At 41.5% G+C, this 17,008-nt stretch overlaps 1 protein-coding gene across 1 annotated transcript in view; it reads left to right on the top strand.

Annotated features, from left to right (window-relative positions):
• Positions 1-16,759, top strand: part of LOC146786201 (cytochrome P450 2J4-like) — a 78,799-nt gene extending 62,040 nt beyond the window's left edge. Inside the window, exons 7-8 of the mRNA XM_085633171.1 lie at positions 15,019-15,160; positions 16,515-16,759. Coding sequence (XP_085489297.1) covers positions 15,019-15,160; positions 16,515-16,759 — 387 coding nt within the window. The remainder of the gene's footprint in view (positions 1-15,018; positions 15,161-16,514) is intronic.
• The last annotated feature ends 249 nt before the right edge of the window (positions 16,760-17,008 follow it).

Genomic DNA, 17,008 nt, shown 5'->3' with positions numbered 1-17,008 from the left:
GTCCACACTGTATTGATTGTGCCCCTCTCTGAATATATAATTGGAATTGATATTTTGAAGGGAATGGCTCTGTATTTGGAGGATGGGTGCTATCAATCACTGGCCTGTGCGCAAAAGTGACAATACTTGGCACATGACAGTTGATTATCGCGAATTGAACAAGCACACACCTGCTTTGACTGCCGCTGTCCCAGATACTGTTACTTTAATTGAGAAAATACAGAAGCATCCTGGGACTTGGTATGCGACTGTTGATATTGCCAATGCTTTCTTTTCTATACCAATAGCCCCTGTCTGCCTAGAGCAATTCTCAATCTCATGGAATGGCAGATAACTCACGTTCAGAAATTTGCCCCAAGGGTACAGGCATAGTCCTACCATCTCTCACCGGCTGGTGGCGGAGCACTTAGATGAGGTGCCAGTTATTCCTGGGGTACAGCTTTCCATTACATAGATGACGTGATGATACAGGACAGACACAAGAGTAAGTGCAGATTCAGTTGGACCGGATTGTGGAGCATTTGCAGAGCAAAGGGTGGGAGATAAATCCCACCAAATTACAAGGACTTTCTCAAAGTGTGAAGTTTTGGGGTATTCAATGGCATCAGGGACACAGAGAGGTGGTGCCCCAGGTGAGACAAAAGATTAAAGAATTTGCTATGCCACGAAATAGGAAGGAAGCCCAGAGGTTCATTGGTTTGTTTGGTTTTTGGAAAAACAACAGTTGATGGACAGAATGCAGAACAATGTCATACATTCACCCCAGTACAGAGATCTGGGCCTAAATCCATTGTTTTTTTGCTCACCATGCCATTCCAGTTTGGACCCAGCCATATGCAAATCAGTCTTGACCCTGTGCTTCATGGGAACAGCCCAGCCTGAACTGCCAAGGCAGGTCCTCCCTGGACTGGAAACAAGCATCCTAGGACCGGTTTTGGAGTTTCACGCCTCTTCAGCCAGGGTAGCTTGATTCCAGTGGCATAGAGAGCACAGGACCCACGTCTGCGCATTCCCGCCCCACTCGGTGTGACAAATGCAAAAACAACAGTTGATTGACAGAATGCAGAACAATGTCATACATTCACCCCAGTACAGAGATCTGGGCCAAAATCCATTGTTTTTTCGCTCACCATGCCATTCCAGTTTGGACCCAGCCATATGCAAATCAGTTTTGACCCTGTGCCTCATGGGAAAAATCCAGCCCGAACTGCCAAGCCAGGTCCTCCCTGGACTGGAAACAAGCATCCTGGGACCGGTTTCTGACTAATCAGCCGTCATCAACCTGCTTGGTGGCAACACAAGATTCTGACCTGGTTGGGATTGTGAAGTGGGCACATCAGAAGTGCGGACACTTAAGAGAAAAGATTACTAGCAGGTGGGCAGAGAATAGAGGGATACACATTCCCCTAGATCCGATTAAAACTGCGATCTTACAATTCAGTTTGTCAACAAACCCAACATAGACCAGTCCCACAGATAGTGAGAGGCAAGCTAGGCAGAGGAAAATTACCAGCACAGATCTCGCAGATTGATTACATTGGGCCCCTCCCAACTAGTCGAGGATGTCAATATGTGTGCACGGCTGTGGATACATACTCTGGATATTTGATAGCGTTTCCATGTAAACATGCTACTCAGTTGAACACATTGAAAACGTTAGACTTGTTGATTTTGTATTATTGAATTCCATTTCAGATGCAAAGTGATAATGGGTCTCATTTCAAAGGCAAATTGGACACAACATTGAGTGGGTCTTTCATATTCCTTATTACCCGCAGGCTGCGGGTCTGATTGAGCGCATGATTGGATAGTTGAAAGATCAATTGAGAAAGTTGTCTGATGGGTCATTGAAAAATTAGAGAGATCATTTAAATGAGGCACTGCAAATATTGACTAATAGACCCGTAGCAAATCCAGAAACCCCTTTGATACGAATGCTAACCCCAGCCTTGCAGATTCAACCTCATGTAGCCACTAATACCATTCTCTACTGGGAGACAGCTCCTGGAGCTTTGGCTCTGTACCGGGCGACACCGGAGGCTGCAGGTCTTGATCTGCATGCTTTGAAACTCTACAGACTCAAACCAAGAGGTATAGCGCTCATTGAGACAGGAGTGGGAATCCATATTCCCCAGGATCACTTTGGCTTGATTGCCCCTTGATCTGGATCGGCTCTAAAGGGCATTCAAGTGCTGGGAGGGGTCATTGATGCAGACTAGCAAGGTGAAATCAAGGTCATCCTACTGAATAGTGGAGACTCTGATTTGATAATACAGCCTGGAGACAGAGTCGCTCAAATAGTGATCATGCCAGTATACGGTGGGATAGTCAAGAAGGGGACTGCCCCAGCCCTTCTCACCGTGCGTGGGGAAGGAGGGTTTGGCTCTACTGACAAGAATCCAGGAGCCAAAGCGTGTGTAGAATCTCCAAATGGTCCCCCCGAACAGGCAGAGGTTATTGCAACAGGAAAGGACAACGTCCTGTTAGTCATGAAATCAGGGCAGGAAAAATGGGAACATGAACCTGCTGATAAATGTTACTTGCGAGAATGAATAATACCAGTTTGTTCTCTGCTCTTTTAGATCACAGCATGGCGTGTCTGTGCTCTACTTGCACTCGCTGGAGTGTGTTTGGTCGTGTTCGAGTGGGGCTGGAAGGGACCGGGTGCCCCTTACTCCGAAGTGGCCAGCCGACTGTGCAAATCAACAGCACTGCTGACTCGGCCTGACAATTTGTGGTCCTATCTTGCACAGACAGTCCTTAATAGGTCGTACTTTTGCATGACAAACATGAAAAGCACCATGGATATTATTTCCACGTGCCTCGTAGCTATACCGACCCCTGTTGATGTGCTGTTGCAGACATTCAATGTCACAAATGCAGACGAGGCAGTGGAGGAACATGGTGTGAAAACTCACTTGTCACCTTATGAGTTTTGCTGATTTTGTCCAGAAACTACTGATGATGATTGGAAAAATCTAACACAAGCGATAACGTTCAACATATCTGAAGGCGACATTTGCTATAATTTGTGTTGTGACTCCCTTACCATTGGTAAATGTGCTGAAATACGACTTGAAAGAACTGAATCGAATATGATGTGGGAACAACAAACTCTATGCAGAAATCGAAATGAAAGTACATGCAAAAATATGAAGAACGACATGATATGCAAAAATGTAATATCTGCTGCCAGTCATTTCAGGCATGTTAAATTGCCTGTAGGGTGGTTATTCTCATGTGGTAATGTTGCATATACGATTATTCCAGCAAATATCACAGGTGGACCGTGTGCCTTTACTAGATTAGGCCTCATGATGTTCCCATTAGATCTATCATCACATGTTCGTAATACCAGAGAAGCTGTTCAACTCAGTGAACATTGTGATTCTGAAATTCAATTATTATCTAAGTCTGAATATATTAGTTTAGCTGCTTCAATAGTGGGAATTTCAGGCCTAATCATTTATAATTCTAGGACTGCTAGTGAATTAGCGTGTTTGATGGTGAAAAATATTAATCATACATCAGATGCTTTACTAGAATTATTATTAGATGTGCGAGGAGCAAGAAAAGCTATATTACAGAACAGAGCTGCAATTCATTATTTTCTCTTAAAACATGATCATGGATGTTCAGACTTTGAGGGAATGTGTTACTTTAATCTCTCAGATCATTCTAAATCAATTCAATCCCACATTGACACTTTACACAAGCAGGAAGTAGAAAAAGGGTGGTGGGATTGGTTGTTTGGGTGGCTGCTGGATTTTGATAAACTTCGCTATGTTCTAGGTGGGATAGCAATAGCAATATGTATCTTGATATCATTCTGTTGTTGTATCCAGTGTGTGCCTAATCTCTTATCTATGCTTCGACCTAAAGCAGTTGATCTTAGACCGATATGTTATGAAAGCCAATGGTCATAGGGTGGAATGTACTGATATTAAGAATTATATAGTGACCATTGGCTCCATTTGGCATAATTGACTCAGTTTTCTGTGCTGATTCCATCTTGTGCAACAGACTCCATTTTCTGTGCTCGTACGTAGCTGCAAAGTGGGGAGGGCATTGTTTTTTCTCTTCACTTGTTTTTCGCTCCTTACCGATCAGCGTGAACTGGAACATGTTGTGAGGGATGCGTGCTTGGTACCTCTCAGGGAATGTGCGGAATGTACACCTCTGTCTCAGAGTCAAAATACAGGAGCCTGGCAGCTTCTGTCTTGACCTTGACACAGACCAGAACAACCAGCTCGGTTTTTTCCAACAGAGGGGGGCGAGGTTTCTAGAATCTTCACCTCACGTTGAGTAAAGGTATTAAAGTTGGAGGTCTTCGGGGGGCAGGTAGAAGCTCATCACAGAGTAGACGTACTGCTGTGAAACAGACAGAACTTGGGTCCCGATCGAACTCCTTCCTGGGCTGACGAAGGGCTCATCCAGCTTGAGTTGGCAAGGATGTTGCATGATCGATCGGTGAGGTGTTCCTTACTTTATGTACATAATTTCTACGTTTCTTGGCTCTTTGCTACATGTATATATGCTACATTTTATTCTGATCTTGCACTTAAGTTACTTGATATTTGGGAGTCTGCATTCACTGATATATTTTGCCTTCCTTTCTAAAATATTGAATTAATAAACATGTGTGTGTCACTTTAAATGCACCTGAATTTGTCTTCTTGCCTCGCCGTAAGAGCATGCTGGGTTTTGTTTTATCGCCTCATCTTTTGGGAGTGTAGTTTAACGTGTGTTGTTTAAAGGCGCAGTAGTGCATTTACCTCTTCTTGGGAGTGCAGGGTCCAGGTGTGTCCTATTGTGTCAAAACTACAAGCACTACAATAATTTAAATCAAATTAACTCAACCTCTGTTGTATTGCACTCAAGCATACCTTTACTACAAACTAAATGGAAATGAAATAATTCTGAAACATATTCTTAAACTATTGCTAACCATCGCCTTGTATTTGTTTTTAGTTACCTTTAGTTAATTACGGTAATGCTAAGTGTAATTCAAATTTTTTGTAATCATTTTGAATTAAATACATTATTAAACATGATTAAACTATTCAGTAATAGTATTCTGTTGTTTCAGAAAGAAGTGTGTGGTTTTGAAGCTTAATGATAAATTGGGCTGTGTTGCCATGACGGGCCCACTAAAATGCTAAAATCCAGTTCCAAAGTGACCATAGTACCTATTTTTAAAAAGGGTGACAAGTTAAACCCTAAATGTTATCGCCCTGTCTCATTGATCGACTTTACATCCAATATGGTTTTAGGAGAGGTCTGGGCACTATAGAGCAGTGTCTTAATCTTCACCTGGTCATAAGCAAGTATACGCTGGTAAAGAATGGTTCCCTTTATTTAGGATTTATGGACCTAACATCTGCATTTGACAGGGTGGAGAGAGTGAAACTCTGGTAAAAACTGTTGTATATGGGCATTGATATTACTCTAGTCAACTTTCTAGCTCAGATGCATCAAGATGTGAATGGGAGAGTAAGATTTGGGGCTGAAGGAAATTAACTGCACCTATCAAAATGAGGAGGAGAGTAAGACAAGGATGCATCTGGCCCTCTTTTTGTTTTGTTTGAATATTAATGATTTGGAGATTTATCTTTGTCAGGGGGGGGTGTTGATGTCCCAAGGGTTGGATCCAGAAGCCTCCCTGCCCTGCTTTATGCAGATGATTGTGTTCTGTTATCTAGAACTGGGATTTGCCTGCTAATACTTCTAAGCAGATGTTAAGATTTTATGAGTGATCTGGGCTTAAAATCAAATACAGCTAAGTCACACGTAATGGTAGCTGGGAAATCTTATTCCTCTTTAAAGCCTTGTTTTGTTGATAATGAGAAACTGTTACATGTACCTATTTTCTCTTCATTAGGCATTCAATTTGATCAAAAAGGTTTTTGGCACCACTTTATAGAAGTCAGAAAAAGGTGTTTTCACCAAACCTTGGAGGCCTTACACAGGTTTCGAAAGATACTGGGCTCTAAACCAATTGATGCATTTATTAACATCTGTGTTGTGTCTTGTTGCTCTACTACCATGCACGGGACAGGAGTATGGGGTCCTTGTAATACTTCACCCCTGCAGATAATAGAAAATACCTTTCTTAGAAGGCTTCTAGCAGTTCCTCCTAGTCTGCTAGCCTTAATATGCCATGTGGAGCTAGGAATAGTCCCTTTAACACATCGCATCTAAATTGCCCCTGTTATGCGTTGGCTGTGCATTTGGTCAACAGAGGAACCTGTACTTAATCGAGCAATAATACAGGATTGATTAGGCCTTGAAAACATGCACAAAATACCCTGGCTTAGCTATGTTCTAAAGCAGTTCGAACTTATGGGGAGAGTAGATTTTTTCTTAAAACCGCAACTCATTGCAGCCTTCCCAAAATCTCAGCTAAAGCGAGACTTCCTAACCCTACTAAGGGAGCAAGGGAATTGTAGGGAATGGGGAAAGAAGAGAGTGGTGCAATATTTTCCCCTGGTTACTAATGAAAGAGTTGAACTTTACCTTTTGTTCTCTTATAGCCTATCTAAAAGGTTTTATCTTGTCAGAATTAGGTTTAGCATTGCACATTTTTTGGTCTCTTACCCGAGCAAAGTATCTTCTGACCCTCTTTTAGATCCTTGTCCATGTGATTGTAACTCAGCTCAGAATATGGTACACTTTTTCTTTTTCTACCAGCTTTATTTCAAACCACAGACATTTTTTATTATTCCACTATTACGTTTACTAAACATTTGAAAATGTAGGCCAGTGCATTATTATCTCCAGCTGCTTAATACTGAATACATATGTGAAATTATATATAAATTCATTACTACTGCTGTGAGATTAAGGAATATCGTAGGTAAATGACTACATTGTCTGGCGACTGATCATTATCTGTAGAGGTTTTTATTATTCCATGGACTTTATTTTTACATATTCTTTGCACTGATTGTTTTAAAAAGTTTGATAACTCCTATTTATATGAACGTTATCCTGTATATTTATTGAGACCTATTTAAATGTGAAGATGTTATTGAGATTGTACTTAATGGCCAATATAACTGGAATCTATTATTAATGCTGGTTTTAATTACGTTCTGCTTTTTTTGCTGCATAATTTGAAGAATGTACATGATTAATTGATTGTGTTTTAGTTCCTGATGAGTTATCAGATTTAGGCGTAATTTTATGATCATAAGTGGATAAGGGAGACTGATTTGTTGATGATTTTTAATGATTGCTTTTAGGCTGTGTATTCTTTTATGGTTTTTAGTAACTGAATAAAGATTGATTGACTGACTGACTGGCTAAATTATATGTAACTTAAAAGTCATTTATCTGATGCTTTGGGTGAAATTACACTGCAACTCCGGACATGCAGTAAAGGTGCCGCCAATGTAATTACAGGAGAATACATTTCAGACCATGAATAGTGAAGTAAAGTCTTTTCCATCATACTGGAATTCTACGTTCAACCTGTAGAGACACTTGACAATCTAGAAAGCGTCTAAAATATGATCTGGGTTGTGAGTGAATATAATCTCTGTCAAAGTTGCCACATCAAGCAGCATCCCTTGACCTATCTTGAGTTGGAAGACTGTCCCTTATTACTTCTCAGAGGAGCTGAAAATCCATATATTCAAGCAATCGCTCCTCATGGGTTACCCAACAAATGCAGATCACCCCTGAAGAGGACACAATGCCACCTCTTTCCACTAACCCCTCCCATCTCCAGCTCTGCCACCCTCCCTGTGAGCCTCATCACAGCACCCTTTCCCTCTCCACTATTAACCCCCACCCTTGGTATTACAGCCCACTCTCCCATTCCACACTATTCACTCTAAAAAGTCATTTGTGTACAGGCCCAGCCTTGCATATACTTGCTTGTGTTACAAGTCACCCACATGCATACCTGCCTCACAACAGAATCTTCAGTAGACACGGGTTTAAAGCACTTACATAGAAAATATATCAACTATTGTGGAACACATCCTATTTTTCTTTAAATCCCCTTGTATGTGCAGCCAAAATTGGTATTTTGTCTGCTGGACGTGACCCCTACTTACGCTTTACCAGTAGTGCCAGTGCAAAAAGCATAGCTTTCCTGGACCTCATGATTGAGTCAAAAGGAGGGTTCCTCCAAAATACCACTTATTACAAGCCGACAGCTAGGAACTCATTATTACAGTTTGGTAGCTTCCACCCTTGGCCCCTCAGGGAAAATCTCCCGTTGGGTCAATTTCTCCGCATAAGACAGAATTGTAGCCTTACTACGGATTACCAAAAACAATCCTCTGACCTGGTAGTCAAACTTAAGGAATGCGGATACCCGGACAGGATCATCCAGACCACTAAAAAACGTGCCCGAAATCAGAACAGGGAGGCCCTCTTAGAGGACGCCATACACAGTGACACCACCACCCCACTAACCTGTGTCACGACATACAACGTAGCCTCTAACCGTGTTGCAAAAATTATACGCAAAAATTGGCGGATCTTGAACACTGGGACCATGTCCTGGAACCAACCACTCTTTGCCTACAAGAAGGCTGGCAGCCTCAAAGACCGCCTGGTGTCCACCAGCCCCAGGGCTCATCAGACTGCTGCACCTAACACAGTACTGAATGCCTGGGGGCTGCCCAGTGTAGTTGGACACTACCCCTGCGGTGACTGCAGTGTCTGGCATCTGGTACGACCCACCAAGACACTGAACCTTGAACAAGGCAAGATATGGCAACAAAGAAAACATATGAATTGTAATTCTACCAACGTCAAGGATTGTGGAACACAGTAGCACCATCCAGTGTAAAAAGAACACCAGTAAAATGACAGATCTTTTCATTCAAACAGGCCATACCCCAAATGACATTAAATGGACTGTCATTGAACAAATTGATTGCTATGGTCACACCAATTATAAACACCTCCTGACTAAAGAGCAACGCTGGATATACCGCTTGTCCACCCACAAGGAGGGTCTGAACGATAACATTCCTTCGAATAGCCTCAGTAATTAGCTCCTACTAACACCATATGGACCTACAGGCATTTCCACCATACAGATAATATACGCCTACATTTATACACTAGGTTACCATACTTCAGGGACCTCTATTACACTACCTAATATGTGCCATCACTTCCTTGTCTAGTAGGTGCACTGCATGCCGCCTCTTCATAACGCGCTGCGTGTTTCGGCTTAAACATGCATGGTCCCTCCTCTTCTCCCAGAGAGGTATATACCGTTTATAAATATGGATCATATTGTGCTCTAAACCGTGCCGTTACAACACAGCATGTGCAACAAACGGTGCTTCTCTGTAGCTGACCCAATCGTTCACGAGCACGTGATTTTGCCTTAAACACACGGACTCTCCTCTTTTCCCAGAGAGGCACGGACGTTTAATAACATGAATCTCTGTGCGCTATATGTGGCAATTTCGCAATTATTTGGCACTACAATGTAGTCTACCCAACTATGCACAAGCTCGGACCACTAAGGGCCACACGATTACGCTATTAATCAAAAAAACTACAAAAGCGTATTCTTTCTTCCGTTTCCATTCTCTCCCATGGCAGCACTAATACCGGCCACAAACACACAACATACTTTGTGAGTCAAGCTGCTTCTGCAACATTAATGGTTAACAACATAAAACCAATTTCACTATTAGTTTAGTATTGTTTCTTACACGTGCATGCAGCCGCGTGTCTGTTGTCTGTGTTCATTCTTTCCAAAGACGTTATTCACACCAGCAACTGATCGCGTACACCTGGCAAACATGAACGGGTATTTATACGTCATACAGCCTATGGACCACATCGACGGAATTCCGATGCAGGCCGGAAGAGGTTTGAAAACGGGTTGCAGATCTTGATGAAGTAAGTGGGGATACCGGGGGGGGGGTTCCCTATTACAAGCTGACAGCGGAGACCTTCTCACGGCTCAAGGACTTCCCCATCAGTTATGTTTTGTTTGTTTTTCTTTCCCCTCAACCACACCAGTGTTTGACTAAAGGTCAGGCCCCCTCCCAGAATTAATGGGGCTTTTCACTACAAATTACAAAGTAAGAGAATGTTTCCCTAACTTTGGCACTTTAGTTCTTCTGGCTAATTCATGCCTTGTACGCTATTGACTTTTTGGCACAGTAGCGCATGGTCTCAAACGTTTTTAAACTACTTACCGTCACGATACGCTTGTCACCTTTGCTCTTTTCTCGCATAGAGCATGGACATGACGACATTCAGTCAAATTAAATTCATGTGCCTTTTTGAAGCTACTCACTGTTCTGTGTTTCTTTGTTTTCTTGTTTTTACCCAAAACAGGAATAAGCCGCTAGAGGAAACCATCCTCTTACATATAGTGCACCTTAGCGAGTGCGTCACATATCTGGTCTTAATACTCACCTAGACCATCACCTTTTAACTTCCACTCACAAAAGGTCCTGAAGAAAGCCGGTTTTAATTTAAGGCACTGGCTGAAACATGTTGACCACAAAAGGATATGGGAGATCTTAATCAGCTCCACTCATATCCACTGCCTTGTTTTTAATACTGCCTAAGGCCCACTATTAAAGTAGTGCTTTGGATACTTGGGAACCTAAGGACAGTCTTTTAACCTACACTTTTCACATCAGCACTGCACATTCACTTAACAAAACCCGCTCCGCTGTAGTCAGGCGTCGCAGCACACCCAAGGTACACTCAGTGCCTTGGGTGGGACCCGATGATGAAGCATAACACCAACTAGGTTGGTGTGTGAGGGTCTTTACCAAACACTAGCTGTTACATTCTTTTCACAGTATAGCTTGCATTTTTTTTTTTGCATACCTGCGACTGTAATCGCTCGTTTATTAGAAGGACTGAGAGACCAAGATAGCAAGAACTGGCTTGAGAGAACAGTGATGGTGTGACCACATAATATAAGGAATAAAATACCCCCTCATCAATGCAAAAGGGTCACATCAAGTTATATTTGAGTTGCTTGACTTTACAAAAGAGATCACTCAGAGGAAGTAGTAATATGCTGATTCTAAAGCAGGAACATAGCACGTTATAAGAAACCCAGTAGAAGATCAGAAATGCCAGAAATTGAGCTGAGGTGGATGCCAACAGGTGTCAACACTATGAGATGATCCCTATATGGTTGAATCCATGTATAATCTTCTTTACTGAAGGTATATACCAACGCCCCACAAAGACAACAGAGAAACAGTGAAGGAAATCAGGAAATACAATAGTAGGAGTGCCTATGCGGATTCATTTCTTTCTCCAAATATGATTTTAATTGCGCTTATTGGGAGAATGGGAACATATTTTTGACGTAATGTGTGAGATTCTTATAATTAACAATACCTGTGCCTACATATCCTAAAGAGCAGGGATTAACAGAGAGCAACAAGGCAGCCATAATGGTTTCGCACAACATGGGTTCTCTTCCAGGGGATCCTAATCAATAGTCATAAGCATTGAATAGTCCTGCCCAAGCAACCGGACCCCGGAGCACTGGTAAAATTATCCATTTATGTATATGTCACTTTGTGCAAAAGTACACTACATATATGTTTGTAGACCAAAGAAGGCCTAAAAATGGCCACATTTAATTTAATTTTCATTTTAAAAAGTAGTTAATCACATAACAGTTAATTATTGATAAAAAAAGTAACCAAAGAAAATCTTACAAAAACATTTTAAAACAAAAAGAAAGGTAATATGTGACATTGTTAACTAACAGGTTGCAGTGCAAAGTATAGAAGTTAGAAACTGTCAGAGTGTATTTAAGAACCTCTGAACATACCCTGCATCTCATCATGTCCCACAGGTGACAGGTCGAGTCATTTCCCAGCTCCTGGAAACAGCTCCCTGGAGCACTGAGCTCTGCCTTTTTTTGCTCAAAAACCATTGGAAATCTTTCCTAACTTTATATTTAGATTTTCACTCACTGTCTTTACATTTGGAGTACTTTTAAAAAAATTCTGACAGGAAAATATTTATTTTTCCAGTAAAAAAAAAATCCTTCACTTTTTGTGAAGGTTCTTTCTTGCGGAAAAAAGTAGGAACCAACAGATTCTCACAAGCTCTGTATCCTGTGTTTCCCAAAAGATCACCTTCCTGATTCCTGAAGCCACTGCTAGATCTTCTCAAGAAGAACTCTGAGGAACAGACATAAGATTAGGCTGCATGGACAACAAAAAAGAAAAGAGCTTGATGATACTCCTAGATCTCCCGGAGGCCATGGAGAAGTACAGTCTTCAACCAGAATGCCTTCTTCCTGCTTCAAGGAATCCCACAGGCCTAGATCCAAGGAGAGAAAACACCAGAGGAAGATACATTGCCCCTGATCATCGCTGAGGAGCGTGATATTGAAGAGCATGACGTTGAAGACTGGCAATCTGCCTACATGTTCTCCATCATCAGACATGAAGGCTAGACACCACTCAACGACAAGACACCTCTCAATGGCAAAACAAACCGGGTTTTCACAGTCAAAACATCAAATGATGTCAACGTCACCACTTTTGACATCAGGGTCACCATTGTAGATGTCGAAGTCACTGTCGTCGATGGCACCACCGTTGACATCGAAACCACCACTGTCGATGTCAAAACACCATCCAAATCTTTTTGGACAACCAGAACAAGGTCTGTTTTTGTTTAAGTGGATTATAGTTTTATAAAGTATTGGCACTAAAGTTGGAACACACCACAATCTTCCGAGCTGTATTTCCTTTGTTTATGTGAAGTGCCAGGGTACCCTCACAAGCTTATGTGCAGCTCTCCTGGATTGAATTGTAACTGCCACACAACAGGATACTGCAATGATCTTTGTGGTATGATAATGTATGTTGTAATTGAGACTAAATGCCAATAAAAAAATTTTTTTTTAAATTAATAAAACAGAACACGGTCTGTATCACCATCTATCCAACTTTCATCTAATGGCTACAAGACCGGGGAAAAAAGCGAGTACCTCACACTCCAGGCTCAGATTATTCACAGACATACTTATCTTTTTGTCATACATCTGATTACCAGGGTGAGTGACACCATCCAGGTTCAATAACATCGCCTTGGCTTTCACGTAGGATCTCTCTGTCACCATGTCCTTCTGTTACCACAAGGCCACAGGAAGATATCACTTATTCAACACACAGGTCTGAAAAACAGAGAAGAGATTGTTCATGATCCAAATTAAAGTCTAAATCTTGGAGAAGGTTAGACTTGGTACGAGCAGTTAGCTGTGGTTCTACTTCCAGGCTTAATGTCTGTGTTTGAAGTCCCAGGGGACCCAAACCTCAGAATTTCATAAACTTCATGTAAAACAAAATTTGGAAATTTCATGAGCCTAAGAAAAATGTTTTTCATGTCACATCTTACATGACATCTTCCAGATTGTGTTTTTGTTACAGTTTGTCCAGTGAGCATATATTATATGTATTTAAGTAAGTGATTTATATAACAAAAATGTAGTTGTACAAGGTGATTGGGTTACAGTTATGCCCAGTTGCACCACAAGGGGGCATTCAGAAGAGATAGAGGAGCATGGATGATGAGGTTCGCAGTGATGTATCCAGCAGTACTGAGAAGGTGTAGAATGAGCAGTACTGTGGCACGCAAGATGAGAGCAGATTGGCAGGGGAATTCTCTCCAAGAAGAGTTTGGTAGCTGGGCTTTAACAAGGCTTTTTCTCAGCTAATTGGGTTGTCACTTTCAGAAAATCTCCTCAGAATTTACTTGTTCCATCTCTTCAATTTTGTCTTAACTTTTCTGTCTAAAGGTTGTACAGTCATCTCTGTCCATTAGTTCTCCAGTTGCATTGTTGTGTAACGTAAGTGAGTTTTCTGAAAATGGCTTATTTTCCTCTGCGGTGTAGACTTCTGCTTCAATATTTTTTTTCTGTTTACTGTGATATAATGCATCTGGATTCTTCGTTAGGTGTCTTAATATTTTCTGTGGTGCAGGAGCATATATAAACCTGTTAAATACATAAATAAAATACATCTGTATGCGGAGATGCCTCGATCAGACTCACACTTGTTAACTTTGTAATTATACAGTTTTTGCTTTGGTTCAGTGTACTCATCACTAGGGTGATATAGGTAGCCATAGCTTCAAACATTTTCAGTGACTAAGGCCTCGGTTCCAGGTGCCCCAAAACAGTGGTTTCGTACCTTCTTTCCAGGGACCCCTGGGGGTCCACGAACCCTCCTCAGATTAATAAAGTGTATATAAATAAAGAAGCTAAATGTGCAATTGAAAATTTTAAAATATACTGTAAATGTGAAGAAATTGGAAATTGGAGACTAGAAATTAAATTAGTATCCTCAGATTGATTTGTGGGAGCAGTGAAGGTGCATCAAACAGAATGTAGTATGGATGATGAGTGTCCTCAATTGAGTTGAGAAAAGCTCCAGCCTACTTATTAAAAAATTGTTTTTGTTTAAATGTGTTTGCGAATTAAATAAAATGTGTCATCATTTGTGTAGTTGTTTGAATGTTTTTTCTTTATTTTTTGTGTATTGTTTTGCTGTTCGAATCATCGACAATGCTTAGGCTGGGGCCCTCGACTAGCAGTCATGACTCAGTGGGGGGGGTCCCCTGGTTCCAGTGATGATTGATTGGGGGACCCCAGAAGTCAAAAGGTTAAAGACCACTGCCCCAAAAGATGTCATAACAGTTATGACACCCAGTAAAATCGGATACCCCAGAGTTTGGAATTTCCCGGGTGTGATAAATAGCACCCATCATGAGTTTTCCCTAGATTGTGGACATAATGTATATTTCGATGTAATTCACATCAAAATCTACATGTCTCAGTATTTACCTGGGCCCTTTTCCTCCAATACAGATCGCCCAGTTTGAAAAATATATTTGCCACATAGTGTGGACTTTACTTTAGCCAAACAGCAGGGATCGGTAAAACCAAGGCACTTATGATTGAGGGTTAAGTCAGTTGTCCACCCTTTTTGCTGTGATGCTTGAGTCCATAGTGTTTGGCAGTAATGCATGTTTTTCTTTCAGGGGACCGTCATTTTGGCTAACTTAGGCTCTGTCATGTATGACCCTAAGCACTGGGAGAAGCCTCAACAGTTCAACCCCAGTCATTTCTTGGACCAGGATGGCAAATTTGTGAATCCGAAGGCATTCCTACCCTTCTCTGCAGGTAAAGGCAACATTGCAGAGTGTCCAAGATCCTGCAGACATTGGTGTCACTTTCAAAGTTGAATCCCCATCTTTTTGCAGCAATTCCCTTTAAAAAAGAAAAAGAGTTTGAACTTCTTATCAATCCCTAGAGTTAAAGAGCTGATCTTATCAAACGCTAGAGTTAATAATTTTATTAAAACTATTTACTTGTAAAAAAACATCCCCATTATTCATTGATACACAGCTATAATTTTATATGTAAGGAAGGATTTCCACCACTAATGTGTACAGAGTCACAAAGCAGTGCAAAACAGCACAGGTGGCCGAAGGTTCTCAAAGATTGGTGGTGGAGGTGATTGGCAATGGTTGGGTCAATACAATGACAGGAGATTATACTTCCTCCTTTTTCACACATTTTCTTATTATTTGTATATTATATTACACATATTTTCCACTCTGGCCACAGAGTGATTAAGGTCCTGACTTACATTTCAGCGGACTGGTTACTCCGTCACAACGGTGGCGGATATCCCGTCAGCCGAAATATAAACTTCATTATCTCATATGGGATTTATAATTCAGCGGACAGGATTTCCGTCACCCTTGTGACGGAGTAACCCATCCACTGAGATCTAAATCAGGCCCTTAGTCTATGTAACAGAGTGATGCAGGTGACAGTAGAAGCCTTTTTCTATTCCTTTAAGAGAGCCTTGATGAGCCAGTTGTTCAAGTACTCGCATAATTGTTGACTCTGTCGCTTGAGGTGCCTGTCAAATATAGAGTTTTTCTGCCAGCCCTGCGGACAAGGCTAACCATTGACAGGAACCAACGTAATGGTAGTTCCTGTCAATGTATTAAAGGTTGGACGGACGTTACCATCAAAATGACGGTACCTTCTATCAAACTTTTAACATGTTTTAGTATTTTTCAAAAGCAAAATCCCAAAGCAGGATTTTGTTTTTGAAAAACCAAATTGAATGACCCGCATACCATGAGAGTTTTCTCCCATGGTGTAGGTGTCATTTAAGCATTAGTACAGTCACTTAGCCTCACATTTTTCATGGTGTAAAGGAGAGTAGAAACTGGCCATACAACAGACCACTCTAAATTGGGCAGGCGGTTAAATGGCGAAACCAGAGATGGAGTAGTCACCCAGGCTGGCATAGTTAAGGTCCACCCATTTGTAAATCAGGTGGGTGGAACTTCAGTTTGTGAAGAGGGTACTTCATTGCCATGGTGTATTTTCATCAGCAAACTCTAAATTAGCCACTGTGTCGTTATCACCCAAACACCATTTCTTAGGCCTTGGTGAAAATGTAGAATGAAGATTGTGCCATATACCCATCTGGTGATTATATTTCTTACTTTCACAGGACAGCGCATATGCCTAGGGAGTCAGATGGCCAGGACCGAGCCCTTCCTCTTCTTCTCCAACCTCCTGCGAGAATTCAGATTTCAGCTGCCTGATGCAGGTGCCAAAATCAGCTTAAGCTATGTTTATGGCTTGACTTTGAAGCCACACCCATGTCAAATCAGTGTCTTGGTGAGACGACCCGCACCATCAGTGAACACAGGAACATTTACAAAGAGAGAGGGAAACAGATATTTGCAGAAATAAGCAATAATTGGGACTTCTAGCTTGGTAATCTGGTAAGCCTCGCAGTACTGCGGTAACTTTGCATAGCACAGAACTGTGAGATGATTGGGTCTGATGTTCTGAATCTGATGCATTAATAACATGCCGTGATCTACAAGGTACACATAGGCCACCCGCTAAAAATGCATGAGGTAAAATTCAGAAACTGGCACCTCAAGAGACAGCAAGCCTCTATCTCTGCTTGCAATTGAGCATGATGCTGGCAGATGA

The sequence above is a fragment of the Triturus cristatus genome, chromosome 11 (assembly GCF_964204655.1).
Source record: "Triturus cristatus chromosome 11, aTriCri1.1, whole genome shotgun sequence".
In the NCBI taxonomy this organism is placed as follows: Eukaryota; Metazoa; Chordata; class Amphibia; order Caudata; family Salamandridae; genus Triturus; species Triturus cristatus.
This window is presented reverse-complemented; position numbering and strand designations above follow the sequence as displayed.